Raw genomic sequence first — 13,670 nt, forward strand, 5'->3', positions numbered from 1 at the left:
TTCTTGGATTGGAAGAATCAATATTGTGAAAATGACTCTATTACCCAAAGCAATCTACAGATTCAATGCAATTCCTATCAAATTACCACTGGCATTTTTTACAGAACTAGAACAAAAAATTGCACAATTTGTATGGAAACACAAAAGACCCCGAATAGCCAAAGCAATCTTGAGAACGAAAAATGGAGCTGGAGGAATCAGGCTCCCTGACTTCAGACTATACTACAAGGCCACAGTAATCAAGACAGTATGGTACTGGCACAAAAACAGAAATATAGATAAATGGAACAGGATAGAAAGCCCAGAGATAAAGCCACACACATATGGTCACCTTATCTTTGATAAAGGAGGGAAGGATATACAGTGGAGAAAAGACAGCCTCTTCAATAAATGGTGCTGGGAAAACTGGACAGCTACCTGTAAAAGTATGAAATTAGAACACTCCCTAACACCACACACAAAAATAAACTCAAAATGGGTTAAAGACCTAAATGTAAGACCAGGCGCTATCAAACTCTTAGAGGAAAACATAGGTAGAACACTCTATGACATAAATCACAGCAAGAACCTTTTTGACCCACCTCCTAGAGAAATGGAAAAAAACAAAAATAAACATATGGGATCTAATGAAACTTAAAAGCTTTTGCACAGCAAAGGATACCATAAATAAGACCAAAGGACAACCCTCAGAATGGGAGAAAATATTTGCAAATGAAGCAACTGACAAAATATTAATACCCCAAATTTATAAGCAACTCAGGCAGCTCAATAACAAAAAAACAAACAACCCAATCCAAAAATGGGCAGAAGAACTAAATAGACATTTCTCCAAAGAAGATATACAAATTGCCAACAAACACATGAAAGAATGCTCAACATCATTAATCATTAGAGAAATGCAAATCAAAACTACAATGAGATATCACCTCACACCGGTCAGATTGGCCATCATCAAAAACTCTAAAAACAATAAATGCTTGAGAGGGTGTGGAAAAAAGGGAACCCTCTTGCACTGCTGGTGGGAATGTAAATTGATACAGCCACTATGGAGAACAGTATGGAGGTTCCTTAAAAAACTACAAATAGAACTACCATATGACCCCACAATCCCACTACTAGGCATATACCCTGAGAAAACCATAATTCAAAAAGAGTCATGTACCAAAATTTTTATTGCAGCTCTATTTACGATAGCCAGGACATGGAAGCAACCTAAGTGTCCATCAACAGATGAATGGTTAAAGAAGATGTGGCACATATATACAATGGAATATTATTCAGCCATAAAATGAAACGAAACTGAGTTATTTGTAGTGAAGTGGATGGACCTGGAGTCTGTCATACAGAGTGAAGTAAGTCTGAAGGAGAAAAACAAATACCGTATGCTAACACATATTTATGGAATCTAAGAAAAAAAAATGTCATGAAGAGATTAGTGGTAGGATGGGAATAAAACCCAGACCTACTAGAGCATGGACTTGAGGATATGGGGAGGGGGAAGGGTAAGTGGTGACAATGTGAGAGAGTGGCAGGGACATATACACACTACCCAATGTAAATTAGATAGCTAGTGGGAAGCTGCCGCATAGCACAGGGAGTTCACCTCTGTGCTTTGTGACCACCTAGAGGGGTGGGATAGGAAGGGTGGGAGGGAGGGTGACGCAAGAGGGAAGAGATATGGGAACATATGTATATGTATAACTGATTCACTTTGTTGTAAAGGAGAAACTAACACACTATTGTAAAACAGTTATACTCCAATAAAGATGTTAAAAAAAAAAAAAAAAAAAGATCCCACAAGCCATGCAGCATGGCCAAAAAACAAAACCAAAAACAGTCTTCCTGAAAACCATCAGGGAGTTTGGGTCTTTTGAGCACAAGCTGCCCATTGTCCTTGCTTGGTGCCTTCAAATAAATGCTATACTTTCCTTTACCACACACACACACACACACACAAAAAAAAAAAAAAAAAAAAAAAAAAAAAAAAACAAAGAAAAGAAATAGAAAATAAACTATATGCAAGAGGTAAGTGCCTTTAGAGACTTGAAAATAATGGCACCTTTTAGAGTGCCTGTGAAATCCTGGATTACTTTTTACTGATAAGGTAGTGTTCATTGATAATTGTTTTAACATTTTTGAAAAACAAAGCGTTCATACTACAAACTGTATAATTCCAGACTCTTTGTGGCACAAGAAATAAAAGATTATCCCCGGAAAAGATAAGATTGCTATGATCCTGAAGAAGTGACAGATTTTAGCACTGAAGAAAAAATATTTAAGATTGTGACAAATGCTTAAGCTAATCTCTCAAGGACTTTGTGCTAAAGCAAAACAATTACCCATGCCTTATCTACACTTAACATTTTTTTTCCCTTTGGTAAACACAGAATATTAATTCCTGGTTAAAACATCAAGAAATCTTGAGTAAACATTCATTCCCTCATCCAAGCAATAATAAGTCCCTCTGTGTATGTACATTAAGCTCAAAATCTCTATGATATTTTAAAAAATAATTTCTTAAGAAAATATTATTTTAAATTTCTTTGAAACTTAGGAACTCCTTGAAACCTCCTTTGACTAAGATAGACTTTGGAACATTTTCATGTTTTTCAAATCAATAACTTATGAGTCTGAGTTTCTCAGAATTTCCCACCTTATCAACCTGTGTACATTATAAGGACAATTTGATACCATATAAAATGTCTCTACAAGCATCCTAATCAGTCAGATGCCTTAAAACCATTCAGTTCAAGGGCACGTTGCAATGACAGGGTCCTATTCTCCATATAAGAGTTACTTTACAATCCATTACTTTCACTACTATAAAATTGTGCTAATTAACCTTGTAAGATCTAATACTTATGCTAAACACTGTGTCACTATTATAGAATTGTTTCTGTTCCACGACTTATTTCTTTTCTAATATTAAACCAATGGTCTTGGAAAAGTAAAAGTAAAGTGCACATCATTTTTCTGGTAGCTGGAGAATTAAATGCTTCATGTAAGTAAATGCTGAAGATAATTGAAGTTTAAGATTAAAACATTTGCAAGTATATTTTAATCATTTGGATGAAATCCTTCTCAAAAGATCAAACATTTCTGCATTATTAAACAGAACATACTTAGTGCCATTCAACTATTTTTTTGGGAGCTAAGATCTCCTCAGTTTGAACATACATTTTTGTGTAGTGACAGTTTTAGAGAAACTGAAGTGATTAAGATTTAGCATGTTCTTTTCCTGAATGTCCCCAAGATCCAGCTTCACCACAGTTGGTGTTAATGTAACAATTTTCAAATCTTTTGAAATGAGACCTACAGGAAAAGATATATTTTACAGCTTTACACAGTGCACAAACATATACACATAGGAAATAAAAGCTTGCTCTTTCTAATGTACTGTAACATTTTCTTTTCTTTTTCTTCTTTCCTTTCTTATTTTATTATTTTTCCATTTTATTTTTGGTTTTAAAAAATGTTTTTTTAAATTAACCTGCTGACTCATTAAAAGCCACAACCAGCTATTTGAAAAACACTGCATTTGTGACCCACAATGAGAGCTCCTGTGGCCTCTAGGTCTTTTTGTCCCTATACTGGAAAGCTATTATACTATTAATATTGCTTCTTGATGGTCATCTCACTATATTCATCTCTGTACTTGTAATTTTGAGTGGTGGCGCTGACGTCCATCACAGCTCACCATTCTAGAGAAATCTGCTGGTCACAAGAGTTGCTGTTCTTTTCTTCTGTCTTTTTTATTTTCTCTGTCTCTCTCTTCTTTCTCTTTTCCTTGAAGCATCCCAGATATTTTCAGTACTTTGAATTTGAAAGAGTTAGGCTTTAAGGCCATCAACAATCACTGACATATTCTACTCATTCTAACTGGAAACATTTGTAAATGTTCATATTTTCTACAACTTGGGACATTGCTGTTTAAATTTTTTTCAAACTTTGAAGTTTAGGGGTTCCTGTATGATTGAGGTTATATCTAGAAAAGTGAATCAATATATATCACACTTTGTAAAAACACATATAATGCAAGAAAATTTCTTTAGATTGTTTGAATAAATGGCTTTCCAAGGTATAAAAATTTTCTCAGTTTCACCATTAATTGAAATAATACTAAATATCTCCAGTGATTCTGAATTAATTTTAGTTTTTCACAGTTTGTTCTCTCCATATATTTGCAAAAATGATAATCAAATTATTTACCACAAGCACAAAATAACACACTTCTCAGTAAGTTGAATGGTGATCACCAGAAGGATACTAGCTCTAACATTAGGACATGTATTACGGAAAAAAATTGCAAAGAGAAAAAACAAATCTTACTGAATGGCACTTGTTGAGCAATAGGTTAACATGTTCTTTAATCAAGGATGAAGTATGATATTTCAGCTCTTTTACATGTTAAGAGTGATTTTCCTTTCTGAACTTTCCTACAATTACCATTTTGATGACTGTTTTTATATAAACACAAATGAATGTTTACACATTTTTAAACAAAGAGTAAAATGCTGAGATGTAATCTCATAATTAATATATTAAAAAGAAACAGAGATTTTAAAATCCATGGGCCCAAAAGTACACATCTTAAAATCTAATCAAGGATATGACATTATCACTCCACAATGTCTTAAACATATTGAGACATTTTAGTGTTAGAGTTTCCCACTGAACACTTACAAAATAATTGGGTTTTTGTTGCAAGAAAATTGCTTACCTGGAAATGTTCAAGAAGTACATTTCCTCTTTGGATCTATAATCATGATTCTGCAAGCTCTTATGGGACTTTCACAAGACATAGGCACATTTAACTGAAAATGATTGAGTGCCCAACATACCACAGATGCCCAGCCTAAATAACAGCAGTGGAGATTACCAAGAGTCAGCTTCTTGTTTCAAAAACAAAACCAAATATATTCGGTCTCATTTCCAAGATAACCACTTGTGTGTTTCCAGAAAGTCAACAAGGGATTAAATTTTGAAGCCATGAGATGGAAGCAAAAGACCATATGGGCCTCAGAAGAGAAACTTGTATGAAAAGGACAGCACATGGATATATTTTTTTAAATTATGAAAACTTAGAGCGAATTGCCCAATATTATTCCATTGAAAACACTTTAGAAAAAACTGACTACAATGCCTTTAATTAATTAATTGAGACAACTTTATATCTCTCTAGAGATCAGAACACAAGGGGGAAAAAATCTAAATGCTCTGTAACTTTTATCATCCAAGGACTGACTTTGTGAGAGTATGTATATAGTAGGTCCGTTCCCTCATTATGTTTATCCTACCAATTGTTTTGGTGACATATTAAGCATAGTATTTAGCAAGAAAGACATACTTTGGGGGAGTATTCACTTTGAACTTCCTGCTTATTCTATTTACCCTCTAACGCTGTGCATTGTATTTCGTTACATTGGTATTACATTTGCAGGTATTGCTTTGTAGTTATAACCTGCAGTCTTAATCTTCTCAAACATATCAAATTAAGAATATAATATAATTAGCTTTTTAAAAACAAATATATTTAATAATCAGAACTATTTAGATATATTTAGAAATTCTTTAGATACTATTTAGATATTCTAATACAGGTTTGATTCATAACTGATAATCTTTTATAATTATTTAGTTAAAATATGGGCATTCCTAAATGTTTGTAAGTATTTTCTCATTCTTGCCAACTTCTCTGGGTTACTGTGAAAAGTCAATATGATAGGAGAACTAAAAACACTATGTAAATAAGAAAACATAATCATCAGAGTTGTTAAAGTTTTTTAAAAGTGTCTTTGTAATCTACCATTTATGAATTGAGTGACTAGAAAAGGTCATATGAACTCCACAAGACTTACTGTCCTTATCTACAAAATGAAAACAATTGTAAGAGTCTTTGTAAACCTTTTACAGCAGGATAGTTGTGTGGTTAAAATAAGACTAGCATGAGTGAACTTGAAACCTATGCCAAAACGAGGCCTTATACATCACAGACTCTGGATTCTCAACCACTCATGAACCATGCTATTCACTTAGTTCTGGTTTCTTAAAACCTTCCAGATCTCCTGCTTTGGCTTTCTGTCAAAACTAGCTACTTGGTTAATCTCTATTTCATCCCAGCTGAACTCCTTTACAATGTTGCCTTTTCCAGATTTGTGGAACCAGAACTCATTCTCTACCCCTTCCAGTCCTTCCAATTGTTGTAAACTTTTTTCTACCTTAACAGCATGGAGGGGCTATTCCTATGTCTCAGGACTTTTCTACTTTTGGCTATATTACATTTTATCCCCTGACAAGGGTTCATGCCTCTGTCCCTCTTCTCTACAGCTCATTATTACTATTTAACCTCAACAAAAATAGCCATGTTGCCCTGCCAGTTTTGCCATGACTTTAGTTTGGATTCCTTTGCTGTTCAAACATGCTTTGGAAAGTCACAGACCGTTGTCCTAGAATGTGTTTATTCTGCTTAGAACCTTGAATTTCAGAGCCATGGAAGAAATCTGAGATAGTAACTCAGTTCCCAGCATTGCCATAGTAGCCCAGTATCAGTATGTGTATTAAATATGTAATTAAGACTTCTGAGTTTAAAACTTGGTGAGATACACTGTATGTGATTTTTTGACAAAATAATAACTTATCCTCATGGCTATTATTTATTATGAAATTACTTGGAGGCAGAAATTGCATATATATTTTTCACTAATATTTAAAACAATTCGTTTACTAGGTTTTATTTTCTGATTTTAGAGAATAAAAAATACTTGGTATACTTACACTGGTAAACTGTGGACTTTGGGGTGAAAATGACAGGTCCATATAGGTTCATTGTAATAAATATACCACTGCTGTGAGGGACGTCAATAGTGGGGGAGGTTGGACATGAGTAGGAACGAAGGGTATATGGGAACCCTGTACTTTCCACTCAATTTCACTATGAACCTAAAACTCTCTAAAAAATAAGGTTTATTAATTAAAAAAAACATTTTGGTGTGGTTATGTGACTTACTCAAGATCACTCAGGCCACAGGTATCTACGGATTTATAATTCAAAGCTACTTCTATTTCTCTTTCTACTGCACCACACAGCTTTTTCTGCCCTAGAGCATGACAGCTTAGACAGTATATCTGAACATAAACACAGACCTTAATGATTAATTAGATGGCTTTCTATAGAGCAGATGGCAGGAGAGAGACAAATACTGTGTAATTAACGTCTACTAGGCATTAAGTCAAATCATATAAAATTGCCATCATTGTAGATCATATTCTTATTCCCAAAATTTGTGAAAGGAAAATCAAAATGGAGTCTATATTGCTAAGAGAGTTCCCTAAAATGGAGCCAGGAGGCTATTACAAAGTATGACTTATGCACATCTCAGCCTGAATAGAATTTAACCTTTTGATCTCTTATTGTCCTACTTAAGACATCTAGATCATCTGCCAGAAACTCAAGATAATTATTGGTCCCATACCCTAAAATAACTTGTGGCAGCCTCTCTACTTATTGGACTACCCTAAAATAACACATGATTCCTCAAGGACAAATATTTCCTGATTCACGTCAATCACAATTCTCACTAGGCAACTTTTAACAGCCTTGTGGCTTTTTGTCTTTATAAGCCCCTGACTCTTTCTCTTCCCTTGAACACTCTTTTGGTTTAACCAGCATCTGTCTCCTGAATTGCAATTCTTAAGACCCCAAATAAACTATTTTATAATTTGCAGGCTTCTGCACTGTTTTTCTGTTGACAAATTCATATTTTCCTCTGTTTTGGGCTAAGACATTTCACTCTGGATAACTTGCCTTCTTTAACTCCTGGTTTGTTTTGTCATTTCTTCTGGTTGTGATTGGATTATATGATAATTAGTAAATAACCTGTGATTTGTAAAAAGGTACATATTAGGCTGAGAAAACAGATTTTATATAAAACTGTTTTGCCTTAATTTGCATCTCATTTTTTAATCTCTATTATGCTAATAGGAAAATGCATCAGTGTGTTTTTATCAGATTTCTTCTTAAATTCTAGATCATTTTGAAAATGGATGTGTAAGTGTTCCTCTAAAACACCTCACTAGTTATTACATGATATGTGATCTGTCTTCCTAAAGATTAAAATCTTTCTTCTAATTCAGAATAGCGATGTTATGTGCAATGTAATGATGTATACTAGATTCATACCAAAATCATAAGAAAAAGTGTGGTTACCAGAGGTAAAATAGTAACTACAACATAAACATAATGCCGGATATACAGAAAAATTTATCAATGACTATAATTATTTTCTTTTATAGAATAAATACCAAATATACATTTGACTGAAAATGTCACATTGCTTTTGTGAAGTAAATTTACAAAGTGTTAAACATTTGATTTAAATGAATGATGATTCTTTAGCTATAGTGTGTGGGGGGCAATCCCACACCTTTTAAGGTCATAAATTTAATGTAATATAACAGCTTTTTCCCCCCTCTACTTCTTTAAGCGGAGAATGCTGCTGCCTGAAAGCTGTCTGGGAATTCAGCCAAAGAAAGAAGAAGGTTGCAAAAATTCTGGGGACTTTAAAGAAAAGTGGCTGGCATTAGCTTGGTCCTCACTTTAAACTAAAATTAAAACAATAGACAGACATGTACAGTAATCTCTCTTTTAAGGAAAGAATAGAATGCCTCTATAGTAATGTCAAGTGGAACAATTTGGTCCTGGCCCAAGCTATGCAGCTGTTCCACAGGAAAACAGCAAAAGGCTTCAATCCAAAGCAGGCAAATAAGGCATGATTGTTTATAAACAGTCACTGTGGCCCTCACATTTAGAACAAGGAAAACAATATTAGCATACAGGAGGCCAGGTTAAGATCATGAGTCTCAGTATGAGTTGAGTCACACCATCATTTTGTGATTTATACAAAAGATAGTGGTGCTATTTTTTTCTACTATTAACTTGCCTAATAACTATGGATAACTCATACTTTAGGAAACCATATATTGGTCAAACATTTTTTTTTTTTTTTTTTTTTTTTTTTTTTTTTTTTTTTTTTTCCTTTCTGCGGTACGCGGGCCTCTCACTGCTGTGGCCTCTCCCATTGCGGGGCACAGGCCCCGGACGCGCAGGCTCAGCGGCCATGGCTCACGGGCCCAGCCGCTCCGCGGCATGTGGGATCTTCCCGGACCAGGGCACGAACCCGTATCCCCTGCATCGGCAGGCGGATTCCCAACCACTGCGCCACCAGGGAAGCCCGGTCAAACATTTTTAAAGAAACAATATTTGATCACGGATTAAGGAAATGATATGTCAGCTACAAAATGTAAAGAAATCATATACCTGTTATCCACTTCTGATTCTCACCTGGCTCATCAAAGGGGGCTCGGGTAATTGGTAAGGATAATAGAAATCGGGTGTTTCAGGAGTCAATTAGAAGCTAAGACATAGTGTTGCTTCTCCGTGATTCCAAAATAACAAAATGGGGAATCAGGTGTAACAGCAGCAAAATAATGGAGAACTTTCATGGTGACTACCAGAGTAAAATAGGAAATTCGAACCTCCCTGTTGGGTAAATATGATATCACATACTTCATTTTTACCCCCACTCTTTAGAGGCCTTTTTTTTTTTTTTTTTTTTTTTTTTACAGGCCCTTTTGATCCTATCTTAAAATATGGACAGCCTCTCTACTATTTTTTATTTTAAAACTTCTATTTGACATAACTTTCTTTTCTCATCCCTTTTCCACTTTTCATGGTTCATTTTCTGAAATGGGTGTGCTTCCTGTTTTCTTTGCTTCCCCACCACTTACTAACTCCCTGATTAATCCATTTCAATTCGCGTTCTGTTCTCTTTGCTCTAGTGAGACTTGTTTTCTTTATGATCAGTAACATTTCCTTCTGGAAAAATCCAATGATTTCTTTTCAGTCTTCCCTTATTTTTTTTGTCCTATCTGCCTCAACTGGCACTGTTGGATATCGAATATAAACTAGAGAGGCTAGAACTGAGACTGTCTTTAAAGAGGTTAATGTCTTCATTTATTGGAAATGATAGTTAGTTTGAAAATGCAGAAGAGTGGATTTTAAGATAATTAGGAAGGGCATAAGAGAAGCAGTGGTCTAAAGGCAAAAAGGAGTCAAAGAAGTTGGCTATACCTTTAATGTCAATGACCTGGAGGTCTAAAAGGAAAGAAAATGGTAAAAAAGAGAGTTGGGAATGAGAATACAATACAAGAGAATAAGTTAATGTACACTTACTTGTGGACCATAGCACATGGAATATAGCATTATGATCTATAATGATAAAGACAGAAAATAATAATCATTTTAACCCTTCTGGAGCTTATGAGTGAATTGCCAGAAGATACTATGCTAATTAAAGGATATTCTATATGACTGTAAATTCATGCTAAAAATGGTCAGCTTGGTAGGAATTTGGCAAGTTGCTAGAAAGGGCACAAATACAGCAGAAAGCCTGATAGAAGAGAACAGCAGCAGTAAAATGTGTCTTGAGACTAGCCAGTTCTTCACCTTCAAGCATCCAGAGCTTCGATTTCAGTGCTGCACGTTATCGTAGGGCCCATCCTAATTTTTCAAAAGTGACTTTGGCCAACATAGGTGACAATTTAGACTCAGCAATTGAAGTAGCAGAAAATAGCTGAAGGAATGTAATCTTTGGGCAATGATTGAACTAAGTTGAAATCCTGACTCATCCATTTTAAATCTGGATGCATAAGGAAAATCGGTTAATACCGAGCTTTAGTTTTCCTTTCTGTAAAATAAGGAGCCTTTTTAATTTCCATTACCTATAGCAAAGTGATACTAATCAGGATCCTTCTGAGAAAGGTGACGTTTTCTATTTCTTAAACTTCTGGAACCTTTGTATTCTTAAATAACATAAATAAATAAGAGACTGTTTTTCATTCATCGGCAGTGCAGAGGATTATTGCATATCCAAGCTTATTTCTAGGTAACTGAAACAGAGACCACAATAAGGCACATCTATTCAACCATATCTGAGCTGTGGGAAATGGACTACTTAAATAGCTAATTACATAGATCACAATCTAAGTATTCACCAAAAAAAAAAAAAATGTGGTTAGTGAGAGTGGATATGGAATCAAAGAGAAGATCTTTGATAGGTAATTGGATGCTATTTGAGCTGAAATGTATTTATTCCCAAGCATTCTACATATTTCCCATTTTCACCTCATTTAATTGTATACATTGTACACATATTCTAAATGTACACATATGTACTTTGGGGCAGAACTATGGAGAGAAGGTAAAAGCAAAAATCCTTTGCTATTCCCTGATACTTTATCATATCTCCAAACACTGACCTCTGAGGTTATAAGGAGAAATGGAAGCAAAGGGTGTGGGGTGTGGGGAAAGAGGAACAGACAGAGTTGGAAAATAATAAGCAAAGGGAACAGGAGTGGAAATGGAAGGGAACGTTTGGAAAGAAGTGCTGGTATTAGATATACAACATTGGGAGTAAAGAAACTGGATTTAAGTATGTCTAAAGCTGACTAGAGTCTATTACACTTCTTTCTTAGTTAAAGTACTGATCTTACAGCCAAAAGCTCTGTTGAAACTGTAGTACTGAAATGCACTGTCATATTTAGATAGCGCACTGCAGTTGAAAAATATTTTCTATAAGCAACTTAAACTTATCAGAGGGTAAGAGCTATGAAAGTGAATTGTGCAGGATATATGTAGTAAAGCTACTTTGAAAAAATTTACTCCTTTCAAGGTCTAAAATGCCTTAAATGTTTCTTAAAAGATAGACAAAAAGATTAATTTACAAAATGCTTTTTAAGTCAGTATATTTTAAATCCCTAGAAAATAATTACTGGAAGAGAGAACAGTTGTAAAATAACAATACGGTGATAAAGAAAGTGTGAATTCACTTAGTGTGTTAAAAAGTATAAGACAATACAATTGAGGAAGTTGAAATTTCAGGCTTCTGTATTAAAATTACTACAGAAAAATTCCTCATGTGATAATATGAAATCTACACTTAAACAACAAATGTTATTAGAAACAAAGTTTTAGTAATTAAATTTGATTTGCTCAAAAGCTATCCCATATGGTTATGTATAGAGAACAATTAAATGTCTCCCTTTAAAATTTAAACAGAAATGCAAATCAATTGGAAGCTTCTAAAAAGATCAAATAAGTGACTTTCAGCTCCATGTAGAATGTTACTATAGAAAGATCAAATCACTTCCAATGAAATAATACTTATTTGGATACTCCATACTTGAATTTTCTATTAAATATAGATTTTCTATGAGTTAGCTGTTTATAAACATGAATGTCAAAAAGTAAAACTTTAGGGTTGAAGTGTTGTTAGAACTCATTATTCTAACAATGAAATCGCTTTATAATAGAAAATGTGGAGTCTGTGACCCTTTTCATTCACACTACCTCCAAACATATCACATTCACAAATTATGTCTCAGGGGCTACACTAGAAGTGTAGATTTGACCCCCCTTAGGAAAATGATTTTGCATGTAACTTTAAAACTTGGGCTTATTTTGAGGATTCAATATTTTCAAAGATTTTCATGAGAGAAGTAAGTTCAGCATGTGTAACTTCTACAATCTGATGATGAAAAAACAGTGACTGATTAAGCCTATACTCCTTTCAGGTTGAAATAACTTAGTGGGGAAAAAAAAAAAAAAAAGAAAGAAAGAAAAAGAAAAAAGAAAAATCCGCAGTTGGAAACTTCCCCAGAAACTTCACTAGATGACAAAATACAAGACCAATCTTCCACAGACACTTAATGAAGACATGGTTCAGGGGGTTTTCTGTTCTGAGATCACTTTGCCCACCAAGAAAAGACAAAAATAGTGGATTTCTGCAGTTAAAGACTGCAATCAAAGCAGGATACAAGAAAAGTAAAAAATTTTATTGCTCATTAAATCACTTACAGTGGTTTTCCTTTGGATTCACAAGTCAAAATTAAAGGCTGTCCTTCTTGTGGAAAAGGAGTGGATGGTATAATCTTAACTGATGGTGTATCTAGGAGAAAAGAAAAAGTAATATTAAGAAAGGTCATTACATACATATAATACTATATATTTAATAATTGTACATTATGGATATGCTCAGGTCATTTCTTGTAATTGTATATATTTATACAATTGTGTATATTTATATAGATTTAGTGAAACTGGGTCTGCAATTTTAAGAAGCTACCATCCTGTCCAGGAAAAGCTTACAAAAATATCTGAATATTTTATGAGCACCACTGTTGTATTATTTCTGAAATCTGAATTTAAAAGTGAAATTGCAAAAAGTGGTTCAGATGAATATCAAGCATTTCATACAATTGTTTTTTCAACTATTTATAGATGGCTATGCATACTATTATTATGGACTGAATGCATTTATGTGCGTTTGAATAACAACACTTTCATTGTTGCAGGAATACCAGGGACTCACAATAAGGAACTCACAAAGAACTTGAGATCAACTACTGTCTCACAAGCATTATGCAGAATCTTTTTGAAAATGCAGTAATGCAGCACTTAGCACATGCTGTTTGCTTTAAAGCACAGTTAGCAAATCATCTGAAATAGTTATTTAGAATGTTACTAAAAGTTAACATTTTGTTATAAATGCTACAACATAATTGTTATAAACTTATTTCCATTTAACAATAAAATCATCCTTTGTGGAAGAAGA

At 34.1% G+C, this 13,670-nt stretch overlaps 1 protein-coding gene across 2 annotated transcripts in view; it reads right to left on the reverse strand.

Moving 5' to 3' along the window:
• The window catches only part of CADM2 (cell adhesion molecule 2), a 1,088,281-nt gene that overhangs the window by 98,869 nt on the left and 975,742 nt on the right, over positions 1–13,670 (reverse strand). For both annotated transcript variants that reach the window (XM_067034883.1, XM_059063961.2), the window contains exon 7: positions 12,914–13,004. In XM_067034883.1, coding sequence (XP_066890984.1) covers positions 12,914–13,004 — 91 coding nt within the window. The remainder of the gene's footprint in view (positions 1–12,913; positions 13,005–13,670) is intronic.

This window comes from Kogia breviceps, chromosome 5 (assembly GCF_026419965.1).
Source record: "Kogia breviceps isolate mKogBre1 chromosome 5, mKogBre1 haplotype 1, whole genome shotgun sequence".
In the NCBI taxonomy this organism is placed as follows: Eukaryota; Metazoa; Chordata; class Mammalia; order Artiodactyla; family Physeteridae; genus Kogia; species Kogia breviceps.